Here is a 19,498-nt window from a genome sequence, read left to right as displayed (position 1 = left end):
ACTAGTAGATTCAGACCTAGCACCTAGACTTCATAGAAGACTGTTTTATAAAGAAAGCAAATGACTCAGAGGTCACCTGCTCACCTTCCCGGTAAATACAGGAAACCCCGTAGCATTCTGAAGGGTGAAGTGCCTCACTTTTCAGCGCGGTCCTTGGACCAGCAGCATCAGCATCACCTGGGAGCATGTTAGAACTCGGGCTCCACCCCAGACTAACTGAATCAGAATCTGAAATTCAACAACATCCCCAGGCAATTCATGCACACATCAGAGTGGGACATACTCTTCTCAGTGTTTTCAGCCTTAGCTAGAATTCCCTGGAGAGGTTTCAAAATACCCATGCCTGGTCCCCACCCTCAATCAACAGAAGATCAACATATCTAGGAGTAGGGTCCCCATATCACTTTTAAAAGAAGTTCCAGTTGATTTCATTAGACAGTGAGGCTTAAGGAAGACCTAAGCCAGACTGTCCCACTTAACAGCTTGATTACATTGCTTCTTCTCTTTGGCCTCAATTTATTTGTCCTTAAAATGGCCCCACAAGAGTGCTTCCTTCATGAGTTGTGAGATGAGAACTGAGTGCTGTAGAGGACTCGGACGATACCTGGCATCGAGTGGTGCTCAACCGGTCGGGGTTCCCCAGCCTTGATGAGGGCAAGGATCACCACACAGATTCCTGTCTCCTCTCCTGGGACCTCCCCTCCCCTCCACTGGCTCCATTGTCCACTTTGGGAAGGCTTGTTCTTTGCTTCGTTAACCCTTTCTAATACTGTGTCTTCTTTTCTAGCTGTTTGTAAATCCGCTTCTCTCTCTTTTCTTGGTCAGAGATACCAAGGAAACTGTTCCTAATCAAGTGAAGTAAGGCGCCTTATTAGATCACACTTGAGTCTACTAAGTATTGACTATCCCTCCTCTTCTTCTCCTCCTCTTCCTCTTCCCCTCTTCCTCCTCCTCCTTTTCCTCCTCCCCTCCTCCTCCTCCCCCCCGCCTTCCCCTCCTCTCCCTCTTCCCTCCTCCTCCCCTCCTCCTTCTCCTTCTCCTTCCTTCTTTATTCTTCTTCTTCCTTTCTTCTTCTTTCCTCGTCTTCTTCTACAGGGTCTTGCTTTGGAGTGCAGTGGTGTAATCAGAGCTCACTGCAGCCTTGAACTACTAGGCCCTAGTGATCCTCCTGTCCCAGCCTCCTGAGTAGCTGGGGCTTCAGGAATGCACCACTTCGCCTGGCTAATTTTTATTTTATTTAGATATGGGGTCTCACTATGTTGCCCAGGCTGGTCTTAAGCTCCTGGGCTCAAATGATCCTCCCACTTCAGCTTCCTAAAGTGCTGGAATTCTTTATAGGTATGAGCCACCATGCCCAGCTAGCCATTCTTCTCAAACCATAATTGGTAAATGATTCATTGAAAAAAATTCAACAAATTAAAAGCATTTGTTTGTGCACATAATTTACGTTGCTTACCTGCAAGGTTGAATGAGCACCCCGGGTAATTCTTATTAGATAAATTTGAAAAACACAGCAAAAAAAGTTAGTTGTCTTTCTGCCGATCCCCTTTTTGTACTTTATTTCTGCCACCCACAACTTTCTATTTTAGGAAATTTCAAACCTCAGAGAAGTAGTATAATGGACACCACATACTTTCACTAATATTCACCAAAATACATCTTACCTTATCTGTGTGCATGCTCTTTCTCTATACACACATGTGCATGTGCGTGCGCGCGCACACATACTCACACACTCACTTTTAGTGACCCATTTGAAGGTAAACAGCAGATCATGACCTTCCTGCTAAGTACTGGAGGATCATGTATTCCTGTTTGGCCAAACACCATCCTCACGTCCAAGAAGCTTTACATGGATTCAACAATGTCTTTTTTTTTTTTTTTTTTTTTTGAGACTGAGTCTTGCTCTGTTGCCCAGGCTGGAGTGTAGTGGCACGATCTCAGCTCACTGCAACCTCCGCCTCCCAAGTTCAAGCGATTCTCGTGCCTCAGCCTCCAGAGTAGCTGGGATTACAGGTGTCCGCCACCAGGTCCGGCTAATTTTTGTGTTTTTAGTAGAGACGGGGTTTTGCCATGTTGCCCAGGCTGGTCTCAAACTCCTAGGCTCAAGCAATCCACCCACCTTGGCCTCCCAAAGTGCTGGGATTATAGGTGTGAGCCACTGTGCCCGGCCAATGATGTCATCTTAAATACAGCCCATATTCAAATTTTCCCTCTCCTAAAATGTTCCTGATCACTTTTTTGGGGGTCTTACTCACTCTCTTTTTTTTTTTTTTTGAGACAGGATCTCACTCTGTCACCCAGGCTGGAGAGGAGTGGCTCGATCTCGGCTCACTGTAACCTCTGCCACCCAGGCTCAAGTGATTCTCCCACCTCTGCCTGTTGAGTAGCTGGGATTACAGGTGTGCACCACCACACCCAGCTAATTTTTTGCATTTTTGTAGAGACGGAGTTTTGCCATGTTGCTGAGGCTAGTTTCGAACTCCTGAGTGATCCGCCCACCTTGGCCTCCCAAAGTGCTGGGATTACAGACATGAGCCACCGCCCCGGGCTCTGTCTCTTAAAGTGTCTTTTCCCACTGTTCAGCCTCTCTGATTACTGGAAACATCTCATTTTGAACCAAGTCTGACTCCTGGTCACATCCCTGCCCTGGTCAGCTGGAGGAGTCCAGGTTCTTGTCCCCTGTCCCTGATATTCCTTGAAATTGTCTGAAGGTTGAAGACAGTTCTCCTTCCAGAACCCCTCCATCCTGGTCACCATCCTACCATCCTCTGGGTTTTTTCCAGATGGTCAATAAACCTTATGACATGTGGTCCCCGGAACTGGAGGCGGAAGGTCCCAGCCTGGGTCTGACCCTCGTGCGGAGCAGGCTCACTGCCTCCCACTGGGTGCACTCCTCCAGAAGCCACCTCAGATCACATTGGTCACACTGAGCCCGGGTAGGATCAACAGCACCGGGCTTTTTTTTTTTTTTTTTTTTTTTTTGAGACGGAGTCTTGCTCTGTCGCCCGGGCTGGAGTGCAGTGGCCGGATCTCAGCTCACTGCAAGCTCCACCTCCCGGGTTTACGCCATTCTCCTGCCTCAGCCTCCCGAATAGCTGGGACTACAGGCGCCCGCCACCTCGCCCGGCTAGTTTTTTGTATTTTTTTTTTAGTAGAGACGGGGTTTCACCGTGTTAGCCAGGATGGTCTCGATCTCCTGACCTCGTGATCCGCCCGCCTCGGCCTCCCAGAGTGCTGGGATTACAGGCTTGAGCCACCGCGCCCGGCCTGCACCGGGCTTTTTCAACCAGTCCTTGTGCGATTGTTGCCCAGTGACTGAAACTGACGTGGAGAAAGAGGATGGAACTAGTATAGGCTGGAACCATATAACATGCCAGGCCCTGGGGAGATGGAGGCGGCAAAGGGACAAGCCTCAGCCTCTAGGGTGAGTGGACTGTGGAGTCCTAGCACCACTGAGTATTAGCTGGGGTACCAAACCTCTCTGAGTCTCAATATTCTCATCTGTAGAAGGAAACAATATTTGAACTTCATAGGTTTGCTGTGAAGATGAAACGAGCTTGTGTAAGTGTGCTCAGCAGAGTGGCCAGGACCTGGTGGACTCCTGTATCGAACTGTTGAAGAATAAATGGAATTTGGGGGTGACGGTTGCCCAACACTGTGGCTGCTTTAAATACTAGTGAGTTGTACGTTTGGAAATGGTTAAAATGGAGGCCAGGCGCAGTGGCTCACGCCTGTCATCCTAGCATTTTGGGAGGCCGAGGGGACAGATTGCTTAAGCTCAGGAATTTGGGACCACCCTGGGTAACATGGTGAAACCCTGCCTCTACTAAAATACAAAAAATTAGCTGGGTGTGGTGGGGCGCACCTGTAGTCCCCGCTACTTGGGAGGCTGAGGCACCAGAATCGCTTGAGCCCCGGGGGCGGAGGTCACAGTGAGCCGAGATCACGCCACTGCACTCCAGCTTGAGCTACAGAGTGAGACTCCGTCTCAAAAAAAAAAAAAAAAAAAAAAAAAAAAAAAGTTAAAATAGTGAATTTTATGTACAGTGGATTTTACCATAATAATAAATAAAGAATAAATGGAGGTTTTTCCAGGCAAAAAGGTGGATGGGAAGGGTTGGCGATAGCATTTTAGGCATAGAACTGGTTTCTGAATTATTGATGAAATGCCGTCCAGGACAGAGTCTGTAGCAGAACTTGTAGGCTTTGCTAGAGACTGCTCTCTAGGCCAGGGTGGCCTTCAACTGGCATCACCATCTCAGTCACGTTTCACTTTATTTCACACCAAGATCACCTGAAAGATTTTTGTTCAACACTTTGCTAAAATCAAGACCCAAGTGAAGTCAGCTAGAGGGTGATGGAAGAAGATTAATTCAAGTTAGAGATGGAGCCCCACCAAACCAGCAGAGTGGGTGCCAACCTATTCTGCACAATGTAATTACCTGCAGGAGACTTAAAGAAACTCATGTGAGATTGCACCCTGGGCGCGGTGCACACCCTGAGGACTTCCCGTTAAGCTTCTCAGGTGAGTCTAACACAGCCTAACGCAGGACCCATGTGAGCGGGTGGGCTCGTGTTCTTTCTAAGGCGTGTCTCGTTCTCTAACTGGCCCAGCTCCACCTTAAGCACCCAAAGCCAACGTCTATAAGCCGCTGACCTCTCAAGGGGCCGAGTTTTCTTTTTAGAGGGGGCTATTTGCAGGAGAACAGAACGTGAATAAGACCAGAGAAAGCAAAAACTTGTCAAAAAGGCAGATATTTCAACCGGTTTATTGTATCTTTACAATAATAAAAATAAATTAGTCACACACAAAAATAGTCATTTTTGCTGAAGAGAAAACAGACCACATTTGCTCACATAATTTGCCTTCTGCCCTTTACCTGCTTACGTAATAATTTAACACTCCAGAGGGGACATGGAGGCGATGGAATATTTAGTGGGTTCCTTGCTCCTGGCTGTGCAGTTCACAGGCCAACCATAGGCCTTGGCCCCAGAATCCCCAGCAGGGACAGTGGAGGTGTCAGGGCAGTAAATGCCACCACTTCCCTCTCAACCTCTCCCTGTCCCCGCCAGCCACCTGCCTCATCCACAGCTCTAACCAAGCCTGCCGAGCAATTGACGTTGCCAGTCTAACAACGGGGGCAAAGCAAAGAGAAAGGGATGGCAGACACCCTCCCATTTCCTTCTCCAAATGTCTGTGGATGAGGGGAAGGCAGATTAGATGAGGAAATATAATATTTAAGATGAAAAAGTAGCAATCAGGTTCAGGTACAATGCTACCTGAATGAGTCGAAAAGCAGAGTAATTTATATTTGGCCTTCAACCTCAGGGAGCTGGACTGATGAGCATACTAAACAATTGTAACTATGGACTGAGAAAAAGACATCATCGTACAGCGACGTTCCAGGAGGCTGGGTTAGTATGATCAAATGCTTTCACACAAATGTGGATTGCATATGTAAATAAATACCTACCAGGTGCCTTTAAAATTAACACATTCTAAATAATAGAACTATTTTGGTGTAGTGACTCATTCTGCAGATAGAGTTCAGAATACATATTTCCTATAAACATCTTGTATTTACAGAGAACAAAATAATAAGTTATAACAAAGTATATCCTTCTGTCAACTGAGTCGTGGGGAAGGAGTCAAGGCAGGGGGTGTTAGCTCGTGTAGCAGGTGGCTTCCCTCTCGCAAGAGAAAGGACTGAGAAAGTTGACTGGAAGTTTTCACCCTCTTGTGGTCACTTATCCTCAGCACGATGGACACCCCCCATCATTATCTGCTGAAACGAACAGGAATGGGGGGTAGTTCAGGGTGGAGGGAGTTACTTAGCCCGTGCGAAGGTGCAGGAACCCAAGGCGAGCTGAGAAAGAGTGATGGTATCTACAGGGTCCTAGATAAGCCTTGGCTCTGCTTCCACCACGGTGAGTGACCCTGGGCAGGCAGCCCCCAATCCTGTTGCTCAGCTACTCCTCGATGCAGACGGCGGCTCCGACCAACTTGCCAGTGTTTCTCTGAGACATGAGGCCACATTCAGCTCAGGATTTCAGTCCCACAGTGGGCTCCCCATGGCTGACAGGGTGGCAAAAGTCAGAAATGGAAAGTGCGTAGCTGTGTACTTGTCTTCCCCCATCAAACAAATCACCTAAAGCTCTTCTACTTATAGACTCCCCTAAGCCCTGCGTGGGGATGGCCCTGGGCATTGTTGCCCAGCCAGATGCTTGAATCCCCTCTCCAGCATCCCTAGCAAACGGCCTCTGCTGCCACCTTCAATGATGGGTGGGTCACCACCTACCAGAGTCCCTCCAACTTGTGAGAAGCTGGGTCTCTGCAGGAGCTAAACTCTGCCTCCCTGTAGCTTCTTGGTCCTGGTCCTAGGAGAGCTCTCCTTGTGCCCTAGTCCCTTCTCCAGCCTGAAGGTTCTCATGAAGTCCTTCCTGCTGTTTCTGAGAGTCTGCACCCTTCATCGGGATGGGGCATTGATAAACTGATGTTATAGATGATCGGTTTTCTTCTTAAAATATGGTTCCGGCAAATGCAAACAAAATGTGATGTGACCCTGACCAGTTTTCTCCTCACGCAGCCTGCATGTCTGTGGGCTTTGTTTTTGCATGGTTCCATCCCACTTTCTTGACTCACACTGAGCTTAGTCAACAGAAATTCTTGCCTCTCTCCCACCTTGTATTTACAGTTTTTCGTTTTAGTCAAAATATAGGATTTTATGTGGATTCCTGGTGAATTTTTAACATCCAAGTTTTACTCTAGTCTCCCTGATCTTTTTGGATCCAGCACGTGTCACCCAAGCCATTAGCTCTTCAACTTCATGTCATCCATACATTTTGTGAGGAAGGCATCAATATTTTCCCATCTAAACCATATTAAAATGTTTTATAATACGGCAAGGATCAAATACTAGTCTCCACCCACAAGGCTGATATAGATTATCCAGCCTGTTTTAAGGGAAGTCATGTTTCTTTTTACCACTTATATTTATGTCTTCCTCCTCATTAGAAAATTGATATTCCAACCTGAGGTGGCTATCCGAATGAAGAAAACCCCACAACATTGGTTTAGAAAGGTCCTGGTAATATCTGGACTTCTCTGTCTGCCACAAAACTTGATGAAAATACATCAAGCTTGTGTCTTCTCTTTTCTGTCCCTTTGTAAGGCCATTCTTTTTAAAGCAAAAAGAGTGTGAATGCTGAATACTTTGAGAATAAGTAGATGACGCATACTCAAGAAAATAAAGGAAAAACCCTCCAAGAACTCTGGGCCAGAGAGGCAAAGGGACAGGTGGGCACAGTGCTGAGACCCCTTGTCATGTTCTAGCTCCCGGGAGGCAGGGACAGGCTGCCTTGCTCTCCCTGGGGTCCCCAACAGCTCGCAGGCCACGGGCACAGAGCATGCCCCACAGAACTGAACTGACTCCCTCTAGGGGCTGGCTTTACATGGCTTTTTTTTTTTTTTTTGGTGTTTTTTGTTTGTTTGTTGTTTCATTGTAGTATTTCTTAGGCTATCCCTTTTCTACGGAGAGAACCGCAAGTCATTGTGAGGGTGGAAAGAATCTATTGTACTAAATGTCCTTTGCCTAGGCTGCAAGAGGCACAATTTCCTTTTTCAACGGGTGAAAGTAAAATAGCAAACTATTTTTGTTTGGACTTTGTTGACTTTTGTGAGGAAACTGTATAACAGCTTTAATTTATCTAATTTTAAAATTCAGAGCAGGAAAGGAGGCAATCTAGTACACAGGTCAAAAATAAAAAAGACAGTATCGAAATGTAAATTTCAATTCCGCATTACGGCCAGTTAAAGGAACACAGGAAGATCAAGAAGGAGATGACAGTGACAGAAGAAAGGAGAAGGGGAAATAATGAGCACCAAGAAAGCAGAAAGAGATATATTTGGAGGGAGATGGCCACCGAAATCTGGGCTTTTCTTAGATCCTCTCCAAGGAAAGTCATCACTGGAAATACTCAAGGCCCTGATTATATGCACTGTGCTAGGGAGAAAGACATTCAGATGCTGAAATAAACTAGGGAATTAGTAAAAATGGGATCTCTAAGACAAATAAATTGATCAAACTATCATAATAATAAACTTCCAATAATCTATAACCTCTCCAGAGATGAACTCCAAGAATAGCTCAATGGTTTGTTGAAAAGAAAAAAAAAAAAAAAGAGAGACCCCTGGTTTATGCACTTTCTCCCCCAGGGAGACATGGGGTTGATATATTGACTTCTCTTCAATCGCACAGTTGGCAGGCTGGCCATTCTCATGGAGGGTCATTCTCCTTTTAAAGAATGGTTAGGTAACCTTCAGCAGCCATAGGGCACTTTTGACATAAAGAGAAAGCCATCACTGACCCAGCCCAGCCACAAGAATTCCTGAGTTGGAAGAACCAGGGTGTTCGCCTTCCACTCAACAGAGAATTCCCTTGAAGGACAGAGAACTCCCTCACGTGTCGTGGCCCTTGCCTCTGCTGGGTGGCTTTGATGGCTAAAAGGTGTTCCTTTAACTTGGGCTAAAACAGTCTTTCTCTCTTCCACTCATTGATCTGACCCTGCCCTCCAGCAGGAAAAGAAAACTTCTTCAAATGATTGGCTTGTTAGGCAAGATCTGAGAGCAGCTGCATACAGGAACGACTCCCCTGGTGACAAGAAGCAAAACAAGTGGCGAGTGGAAAACAGCAGGCCCTGAACAGCACCGGTCAATATGCTTGGCCTCTCTGGGCTCTTTTCACTTCGTCAGTGTGGGAGCCTCTGCTAGGCTGCTTATCCGTAGGAGTTCCAAGAGAATCAGGAGAGATGGCGATGCTTTTGGGAAATGATGCCTAGGGCTCCCCAGAAGGGAAGCTGGGAAGCTACCCACAGAAAGGCCAAACAGAATTTCTGAAAGCCCCGGGTTAGTGGAAGCCTAATGAGCGTGTCAGGCCAGGTAGCCATACTGCTTCCAAAAGCTGCAAACCATCATCACAGCAGCAGATTTGCAGCTAAAAGAGCAAATGGGGGCAACAGTTTGCTAAGAATCCAGACTTGCTTTAAAAGGGAAATATGCCCAGGACCGTAAGACAAATTTTCTGTAAGTTTACAATCTGTTTAGCTTTGCCATTTTTCTTAATGGGTAAAACCTACATATATTCCTCTTAACTGGTTTTCAAAAGATCCACCTTTCAACATACACTGCATCCTCCTTCCAGGCCTGCGGCCTCTGGGACTGGATAGTTGGGGGAAGTGAATTGGAAGAGATGGGGAGGGGCCCACAGCCCCTTGTCCCAGGCCAGCCGCATTAATGCAGATCTTGGTGCTCAAGTCTGGGGGTTGGGGGTATGGACTGTGAGTCATGGGGGAGGGGAGGAATTTGTGGCCACAGAGAGAAATTCATAAACAAGACCAGAAGGAGACTTTTTCTAACATGGCAGTGTTTTGGCTGGGACAGGTTGGCCGGACTCTCTGGGGGCATGGTGAAGAGCGTGGGGGAGGCAGCCGAGGCAGGGCAGAGCCCAGGCCGCAGAGCTGTGTGCTTCAGAAGTTGGCTCTGCGGTAGGGAAGGCTCCACGGCCAGAAGGACCCTGGCCTTCGATTCCTCGGGAGGAACAGCACTTGGCATGGAGTCAGAATTTCAGGCAATCACCTGCTTCCCCCAATGGCTTTCTTGTTTCACGGACAGTTTAACAAAGCCTGCAGAGTCCTGTAACTAGGATCTGTAACTTTGAGGGGAAGGGCAAGTAGGAACAGACATCCAAAACAACTGAGTGCTGGGATAAAGGCTTGACCAGAAAGATTTCAGGGGCCTGGGCTTTGTTTGCATTCTGGGAAACTTCTCAGCCTCTTGGTCAGAAATGAAGCCGCACCCTTCACATCTAAGGACAGGCCCCAGGCTGGTTCTTGGTAGATGACTGGGGCAGGAACTCAGCTCTTCCACTGGATGGGTGAATATACCTGGCAGGTCAGTTACCTAAGTTGAGCCTCAGTTTCCCTGTTAGTAAAATGGGGATAATGAGTCACCCCCTGCCTCTCATTCTGGGATGTTGTGAGCTGCTAAGGAGCTAGTATCTGTGAATACACCTGTTAAATAAAGCACAATATTCATGTGAGATATTTGTGTCATACGGCAGGAAAACAGTCTAATGTCTTTGAGAATGAAAACAGGCACAGCTGGGCTGAGGTCACAGAGGGATGCACGCGTGTCAGCAAGGCTTAGTGGGGCGCTGGGTTGGGGGCACTGCCTCCTTGGACTCTCCAGGGCGCTAAGTTTAGAAAGGCCAGTAGCACCAGGGACGGGGCAGCGCTCAGTCAGCGGCCCATCTGCTGACTTGAAGGTGCCAGATGGGAGCAGGGCTGAGAGCTCCATGTACTTCCCACTGCTTGGCTTTCAAAGGGCACCATTAACAGGTGCCAGGTCCAAGGAGGGGAATATCAGTACATGGTGATGCTTAGAGGACCAACTGTGGCTTTCAAACATTCTGTGTACAAAGCCCCTGGGTACCACGGGGTGCATTCACCGGAGGCAGGGGCGGTGACTAAGTTGGTTGGCAGTGCCTGGGCCAGGCGGCCCGTGGTGGAGCAGCAGCCAGCCAGGCGCACTGCTGAAGCCCCCGGGAGGGCGGTGATGCTGCCCTGCTGATGGGGGTGCAGGGGTGTTATCTACTCCCCAGGAAGCCCGTCTGCCTGTTGGCCACACGGGTGCAGGAGGCACAGCAGGCGGTCTTGTAGTAGTTGTAAACACAGAGTCTTGCCTGGACCACCACGTTGCAGTTGTAGTACTTGTCCTTGCAGTTTTCGTCTGTAGCAGAAGAGAACAAATAGAAGACTCCCTGAGCACAAGAGGCAGCCTGGACCAGTGGGAAGAAAAAGGGCGGTGGCTGTGGTTTTAACCCCTCGCTGCTGTTTATTACCTATGTGGGGTGTGAACGTGTGCCATGGGCTCACAGGTTTTTCTCTTTCTTTTAAACATTATAAAGGAAATAGGTATAGAGAATAAGTTACTCCTCTGTGTCCTCACTTCTCTCTGATCACTTCCTCCTTCATCCTCATCACTCCAGAGGTAATCAGAAGTCCCACATTTGGCATTTCTTATCCCCAAACATTTCTTTACACTTAAACTCTATATGATGGAGTCCCTCACCACTCTGTGACATTTAAACATAAAAAAGATGCATATTATATAAACTCCTTGGCAACTTGCTCAACGTTGAATTAGTGCGATTCATTCATATTTAATGAATGCTATAAATATTTTCATTATTGAATTTTCTTGTATATATAATCCACAATTTAATCATTTTCTATGGATGGACATTTAAGTTGGACATTAATCCAACTTCTTTTTCCTAGTGCAAACAATACTTTTAAGTAGTTTTGTTACATTCTCTGCCTGGGCCTTGCTGGGTCACAAGGTATATCCAACTTTGCTAGATACGGTCAGTTTGCTCTCCAAAGTCGGTGTAACTGTTTAAGTTCCCGTGTTCCTGTCAGAGAACGGAAGGATTCTCTTTTTGCCATATGTTTTAGTTTTTGCTGAGCTAGTGAATGTGAAATGATTCCCATGTGAGGCTGAACATATCATGTATATTTGCCATTCAAGCTTCCTTTTCTGTGAATTGCTTTTCTGATCTTTTGCTCATTTTCTGATTTAGTTAACTTTAAAAAATGATTCACGAAAATTCTTTATATCTAATGGATCTGATCCTTTGTGAGTCAGGTTATATGTGCTGCAAATATCTTCTTCAGCCTGTGACTTTTCTGATCACTTTGCTTCTGGTGTTGTTTGATAAACAGAGATTTTTAATTTTAATGTAACTGATATTATGTTTTCCTTTGTGGTTTGGAATTGTTGGTTTCATTTAAAAAACCCTTTTGTATTCTGAAATAAAATATAAATTTCCCCATTCTCTTCTAAAAGTTTTAAATGTTCTTTTCACATTCATTTGACTAATCCGCCAGGAATTAGGGTTTGTGGTGTGTATGGTATGTGTAGGATGAGAGGAAGGAGTTCAGTTTTGTTGTTTTTTTCTTTGTATATGGATAAACAATTGTCTCATGACCATTTATTGAATTTTTCATCTTTTCCCCACAGATTCATAATGTGACCTCCATCATATATCACGCATCCTTAATATGTTCATTTCTGGGCTCTCTAATCTGCTCTCCTGGCTTTTTTTTTTTTTTTTTGAGACGGAGTCTCACGCTGTTGCCCAGGCTGGAGTGCAGTGGTGCGATCTCGGCTCACTGCAAGCTCCGCCTCCCGGGTTCCCGCCATTCTCCTGCCTCAGCCTCCTGAGTAGCTGGGACTACAGGCGCCCGCCACCGCGCCCGGCTAATTTTTTTGTATTTTTAGTAGAGACGGGGTTTCACTGTGGTCTCGATCTCCTGACCTTGTGATCCGCCCGCCTCGGCCTCCCAAAGTGCTGGGATTACAGGCTTGAGCCACCGCGCCCGGCCTCTCCTGGCTTTTTTTATCCATCCTGGTGCCAATATGCCTTGATATGTGGTAGGAAAAGTCCCTCAACATGGTTCATCAAAACAGCCTTGGCTCTTCTTGGTTCCTTGCTCTTGCTCTTCCATATAAAAATTTATTTTATTATTTCATTTTATTTTATTTTATTTTGAGACGGAGTCTCATTCTATCACCCAGGCTGGAGTGCAGTGGCTCTATCTCGGCTCACTGCAACCTCTGCCTCCGGGTCCAAGCCTTTCTTCTGGCTCAGCCTCCCTAGTAGCTGGAATTACAGGTACACGCTGCCACACTTGGCTAATTTTTTTTTTTTTTTTTTTGTATTTTTAGTAGAGACAGGGTTTCACCATGTTGGCCAGGCTGGTCTCCAACTCCAGCTCAAGTCATCCACCCGCCTCGGCCTCCCAAAGTGCTGGGATTACAGGCGTGAGCCACCGTATAAACCTTAGACACAGGTTGTCAGATTTTTCTGTGAAAAACCTTGCTTGGATTTTGATTACTGTTGCTTGAATTTATAGATTACTTTGGGAAAGAACTGACAATATACTTCTCAGCTGCTTGCTTTTTAAAATATTACTAATAAATATATTTAGATAATTTTTTTGTATCATAATATCTACCATCTTCTTTTTTGGGGTGTATTTTGTCCTATGTGCTGGAACATATTTAAATAAGTCATTTCCTTCTATTTATAGAAATGTAATTGCTTCCAATTTTTTTTTTTCTTTGAGAAGGAGTTTTGCTCTTGTTGCCCAGGCTGGAGCACAGTGGTGCCATCTTGGCTCGTTGCTCATGAGGCAACCTCTGCCTGCCGGGTTCAAGTGATTTTCCTGCCTCAGCCTCCTGAGTAGCTGGGACTACAGGCATGTGCCACCACACCCAGCTAATTTCATGTATTTTTAGTAGAGATGGGGTTTCACTGTGTTAGTCAGGCTGGTCTCAAGCTCCTGACCTCGTGATCTGCCCGCCTTGGCCTCCCAAAGTGCTAGGATTACAGGCGTGAACCACTATGCCCGGCGTGCTTCCAATTTTTGTAAGTTACAAGAAATTGTATAGTTCATTCATTAATTCTACACAATTCATTAAACCGATTTTTTTTTTCAGAGATGGGATCTTTCTGTGTTGTTCAGGTTGGGGTGCTGTGACTGTTCCTAGGGGCAACCACAGTTCGGGTTCCTGGGCTCAAGTGATCCTCCTGACTCTGCATCTTGAGTAGGTGGCACACTCGGTAAGCCCTATTCTTTGTGTGTGTGTGTATCTGTCAATTTTTGACAGCATATTTTTAGTATATATTCCTAGAAGTGAAATTATTAAGTCAAAGGTAATGAGCGCTTTGTATCTTCATAGATACTGACAAAATTCTCTCCAAAAAGATTACACCAAGTTACAAGTTGGCACTTGACTTGTTCCCCACAAGTTTACCAACACTGAACAATGTCTAATATTTTAAAAGTTTGCCAATTTTATGAAAAAACATGGACTCCCATTATTTTTAAAATTTGCATTTCTGATTACTAGTAGCTTGAGAATTTCTTCAGCCTCTTGTGGTAGATTTTTTTTTTTTTTTTTTTTTTGAGACAGGGTCTCACTCTGTCACCCAGGCTGGAGTGCAGTGGGTGTGATCATGGCTCACTGCAGCCTCGACTTACTGGGCTCAGGTGATTCTCCCACCTCAGCCTCCCAAGTAGCTGGGACTACAGGCATGCACCACCACACCTGGCTAATTTTTATAATTTTTGTAGAGAAGGATTTCACCACGTTGCTCAGGCTGGTCTCAAACTCCTGGCCCAAGTGATCCACCGGTTTCAGCTTCCCAAAGTGCTGGGACTACAGGTATAAGCCACTGCACCTGACCTTGTGGTGGGTTTGTTCATTTCCTTTATCCTTTACAAAACTGGACCATTTTTCTTTTTTAAAAATTGAGTGAGTTCTGTCTATATTGGGGATTTAATTTTCTGTCTACTTGAGTGACATTTATTTGATTTTAAGATGCTATCAATTGTAGGATGATTTATTAACGTCACTCTGGGGTAAGATGAAAGATTATATGCAGATTTCAAAAAGCTGACAACAGCACACACGTACCCGTGTACTCAGGTACTATTTTCTTCTTCAGCATCGTCATCAAAATGTGCACCTGAGCCTTTACCTTCAGAGCCTACACAGATTCTTGCTCTCAGCAGCCCTCCGGGATATGCCGGAGTGTGCGTCATCACTCTGGCTTGTGGCCTGGACATCTTCAGTAACTTTGGCGTTGACAGGTATAATTTTGAGGCACATCAAAGAATACCAAGGCTTTGTGTACATCTTCTGTTTTGTCAGTCTCATAGTTTCCCTTTTTTCTCTAGTTGGATTTTATATAATTAGAAGCTAGACAATTCCCCCCGCGTGAAAAGACACCATAGACAAACATAGAAGACAAAAACAGTGGCAACACATTTTGTAGCACATTATATTAGTTAGAAGCCTTTGACAAAGTGAGGCAGCTGAGTGACAGCCCTTCAGAGTATATGATTTGCTTATGCCAATCATTCCTGGCTTTGAGAATTACACAATCAATTCCAAGGACCTGGTGATTTTGACGGTCTTTAGTTATATTATCTGGCCTGAGACAAACAGGAAACTTTATGTGTATAACATTTTTTTCTTTCTTTCTTTCTTTCTTTTTTTTTTTTTGAGACATGGTCTCACTCTGTCTCCTAGGCTGGAGTGCAGTGGTGTGATTGCACCTCACTGCAGCCTTGACCTCCTGGGCTCAAGTGATCCTCCTACCTCAGCTTCCCAATTAGCTGGGACCACGGGCGTGCACTACCATGCCCAGCTAACTTTTAAGCATTTTTTCTTGAGATGCAGTCCCACTATGTTTCCCAGGCTGGTCTTGAACTCCTGGGCTTAAGCAATCCTCCCATCTTGGCCTCCCAAAATGCTGGGATTGTAAGCCATTGCATCCAGTCCAAGATACTTTCTTCTAGCATTTTTACAGACTGTTTTCTCTGTTACAGTCTTTAATCCATTAGACATTTATATATCTTATATTTTTAAAGGGATCTTCAGTGTGGTCTCAATACAATGGAAGTCTCCTCTCCCCACTTACTTATCATTCTCCCTTTATCAAACTTAACTTCCCTTTATAAAGGAGTCTGTTTCAGAATTCTGCATTATAACATTGGTATATGGTATGCCTATATCATATATTAGGTTTGTGCAGCTTTGAAAATAATGGCAAAAACCACAATTACTTTTGCACCAACCTAATAGTTTTCGTTTCTGTAGCTTTATAATATGTTCCAATATATGGCACATACAGCTCCCCTTGGGAACCTTCTTTTATTATCTTTATAGTATTGAGTGTTCCCATTCAGGAACATGTTAATGTTTCTATCTATTCACATTTCCCTTTATATTCGATAGCAAGGCTTTCTTAATTATTTATTTTTTCTATATAGATCTTATAAACTTGTTAATTTTCTTCTTATGGAATTTATGGCTTTTTGGTAGCTACTGGGAATGGTCATCCCTATAACTTTAGTCATGTGTCATTGATGGGACATAGGAAGCTTTTGATTATAAAGCATCTATGCCGTCATTGACACATCCTCCCTGGGATAGGAAGGATGTTAGGTCAGTATACTAAAACCTTCAATTTGGTCCACAGCAGGAGGAATCTACCCCATGAAAGCTTATTGATATATTAATACATTTCCTTTGATGTTATTGTGAAGATAGAAAAGTAAATACGTTCTTAGGAGACTGCGAAGAAGCCTACTGAAGAGGCTCGGTGCACCTCCATCCTGGAACCAGCGCTGACTACACCTGGGGGTGCATTCTGAGTAGATTTCAGATGGGGCTTTAGGGCATCCAATATGCCTCTGGAGATGCATCTTCACCCACCTCACACTTCCTATCTGCCCAATCTATGTGCGAGGTGCCTTCTTTGGTTTTCTGGGTGTACTTGCGCTCCCCTGCTGGGATGGGCACCTTCCTCGTGAACCGCAGCCCGTGAGAGGGCCTCACCTCCCTAACACTCTCCAATGCTTTCCTCCAGGGAACTGGCCCCTATTTCAAGGGTGCAGGTTGGGGTCTTCTGAATTGCAAGACTGCTGTTCTTTGCAGGACTCTGACCATTGTGCGGCCTAGATCTTCCTGCTGTCACTCCCCTTCCTTGAGTCTGGTCACTGCATCTCTCTGGACTCAGCTTGCACTATGCCCCTCTGAGAGATGGTCAGACCCTCCATCACTGTCTCTACCAATTCTTGGTCTCCTCCCCTTCCTCCTTTTTCTGCCAACTCCCTGCTAAGTTCCCAGAATCTCCCCACATGGTCCAGCCTACACTGGTTTGCACCTACAATTAAAAGTTGACATTTTACGACTTTGACCTTAAGGATGATAGAGCCAAATCTTTGAAGGCATTACCATTTTAATCAATCCACACTGAAGCGTATCTCTTGGTGGGTGGCTTAGACAGCCATCCACGCTATGAATGATCATCTTAAACTATGAAACTTATACCAAAAGCACCTTGACCCTCTGAACGCCACGATTGTGTGCAAAGTCACAGAAAGCCTAGGAGAGGCTTGTTATTGTCACACCAGAGAATTTGACAAGCTTAAAAAACACAAACCTTTCCCCCACAATTGAAATCTCTACTTACCAACTTCAGGGACACAGTCCTGAGGGTTACAAGATTCTCTCTCCTCTGGTTTCAACTGAGGGTCACAGAGGTTACTTAGAGTCATGTCATCTGACAGACACCGCACTTCCCGGACCCGAAAGCCACCCTGGCAGCTCTTGGAACACTGCATGGGAACAAAGGGAAAAGGTCAGATTTTTGGGCAGACTAATAGCTCAGTACACTGGAGAAAGACAACACTGGAAAATCTCAAACATTTCCAAAAGGAGATAGAATATGAAAACAAACTCCCATGTACTTATCAATCAGCTTCAACAATCAACAACTCATGCCAGGTGTGTCCCATCCATATCCCCAGCCCTCCTGCTCCTCCCACTATTTTGAAGCAAATCTAGACATCTGATCACTCTTCCATATAATTCAGGCTGCAGCTCTAAAAGACAAGAACTCTTAACAATTACCACAATATCATTATTCTACCTAGAAATTACAATACTTTCTTATTCTCTTCAATATAGACTCACTGTTCCTACTTTCACTTATCTTGTGAATCCTATAGATTTTTTTTTATTTTTATTTTTTGAGATGGAGTCTTGCTCTGTCGCCCAGGCTGGAGTGCAGTGGCACGATCTCAGCTCACTGCAACCTCCGCCTCCCAGGTTCAAGCGATTCTCCTGCCTCAGCACCCCCAGTAGCTGGGATTACAGGCATGTGCCACCACGCCTGGCTAATTTTTGTATTTTTAGTAGAGATGGGGTTTCGCCATGTTGCCCAGGCTGGTCTCAAGCTCTGGACTTCAGGTGATTCACCTGCCTTAGCCTCCCAAAGTGCTGGGATTACAGGCGTGAGCCAATGCGACCAGCCAAGATTTTTTAATACAGATTTTTTTTCCTTTAAAAATCAAGATCTGCATCAGGTCTGCAAGTTGCAGTTGGTCAATATGTCTTGGACTCTTTCAATCCATAGGTTTCTCTTCCAGTGTCTTTTTCCTCCTTGCACTTAAAAAGCTTTTGGTTGCAGTGGGGTGGGGTGGAACTGAGTCATTTGTTCTGAGGTTTCCCATAGTCTGGATTTTGCTGACTGTGCTCCCATGATGTAGTTCGTGTTCCTCTATGCTCTATATTTCCTGAACACTGGAAGCTGGACCTAAAAGAGGCCTTAATAGGTGCAGGGTATTTTGTGTGTGTGTGTGTGTGTGTGTGTGTGTGTGTGTGACTACTTCCCCAGGGGCTGCCTCTCTTTTGGAGATGTTAGTGGCCACTGATGTGCAATGCTCAGATCCATTAGTTTACTGGGGGTCTGGAATTCTAATTCTAATTCTATCATTTTGCCTTTTATTAGCTGGAAATCTTTCATAAGGAATCCTTCCCTCAGCACCTTTACTCTTTGGTTACCCAGTGGTATGTTGTTGAAGAAATAGAGTATAAACACTTGAATCTTTCCCTTCATTTGCCGGTTTTCATAATAGTAAGTTGGTTCCCTAACATCCTATAATGATGACCTATTAGTTTTTGAAAGTATTATAAACTTATTGTAAATGGATGGATTTAAACACATATAATGTGTTTCATCCAATCTGTGGTATTCTTCTTCTTACCGATGCTCACTGGCTCACAGGAGCCTCTACAAGTTGGCTCTGGGATGCTTTGGACATGAGCTCCGGTGTGTTTACGAACTTCCTTGCTGTCTGCTAGGAAAGGATATCCCAACCTAACTTACATATATGCTGCCTCAGGTCTGGAAGCAGCCACCCCTCTGAATCTCTAGGTTGGTCACTGATTCTAGACTCTTTCAGTGGGTGAAATTAGAAGAGTTTTAGAAAGATAACTTAATTTCTAAGTTTATACTGACACTTCCAATTCAAATTAAGGACAACAGGCTTTTTATTGAGGCCTTAAGTCGTACAATATCTATCTTGTATCTGTATCTACTTTCTCCTAAGTTGAACATCCTACTTCTCAAGGATATTGGGGCTAAAGAAATTATACTATCATCTAATTACTCATTTACCTTCTCACACATTATATGCCCAATCATCATATCCAGTACGATACTATCACCAAGAATAGGATAATTGCAAACAGTGTGAACATTTTTCTGCAGTAATTTTTTTAGGGATAGAATGTCAAACTACTATGTATTAAAGTTACTTGCAATAGTGCTGATGCCACCAACTGGAAACATATTTAGATTAATTTGTTTCATTGTATTTTCAGTTCTGGGGGATTGCTTTTTAAAAATTTAATTTTCCTTTATAATTATCTAAAATATTTACTTAATTCCAAACTCAAATTTGTAAAACAAGTTACATTCAAAGAAGTCTAGCTTTCATCAGTCTTTGCTATTATAGTAACCATTGACTTCATATTTTCTAAATTTGCATCTAAAAATTTCCCTTTTTGTGGCAT

General features: G+C 44.7%; 1 protein-coding gene across 2 annotated transcripts in view; it reads right to left on the bottom strand.

Moving 5' to 3' along the window:
• Positions 1-4,756: 4,756 nt before the first annotated feature.
• THSD4 (thrombospondin type 1 domain containing 4) overlaps positions 4,757-19,498 on the bottom strand; it is a 686,742-nt gene continuing 672,000 nt past the window's right edge. For both annotated transcript variants that reach the window (XM_050796270.1, XM_050796271.1), the window contains 2 exons: positions 17,112-17,256; positions 4,757-10,789 (listed from right to left, as the gene is read on the bottom strand). In XM_050796270.1, coding sequence (XP_050652227.1) covers positions 10,647-10,789; positions 17,112-17,256 — 288 coding nt within the window. In that variant the 3' untranslated portion in view covers positions 4,757-10,646. The remainder of the gene's footprint in view (positions 10,790-17,111; positions 17,257-19,498) is intronic.

The sequence above is a fragment of the Macaca thibetana genome, chromosome 7 (assembly GCF_024542745.1).
Source record: "Macaca thibetana thibetana isolate TM-01 chromosome 7, ASM2454274v1, whole genome shotgun sequence".
NCBI lineage: Eukaryota > Metazoa > Chordata > Mammalia > Primates > Cercopithecidae > Macaca > Macaca thibetana.
Note: the sequence above shows the minus strand (reverse complement) of the source record. Positions and strands in the feature narration are given on the sequence as shown.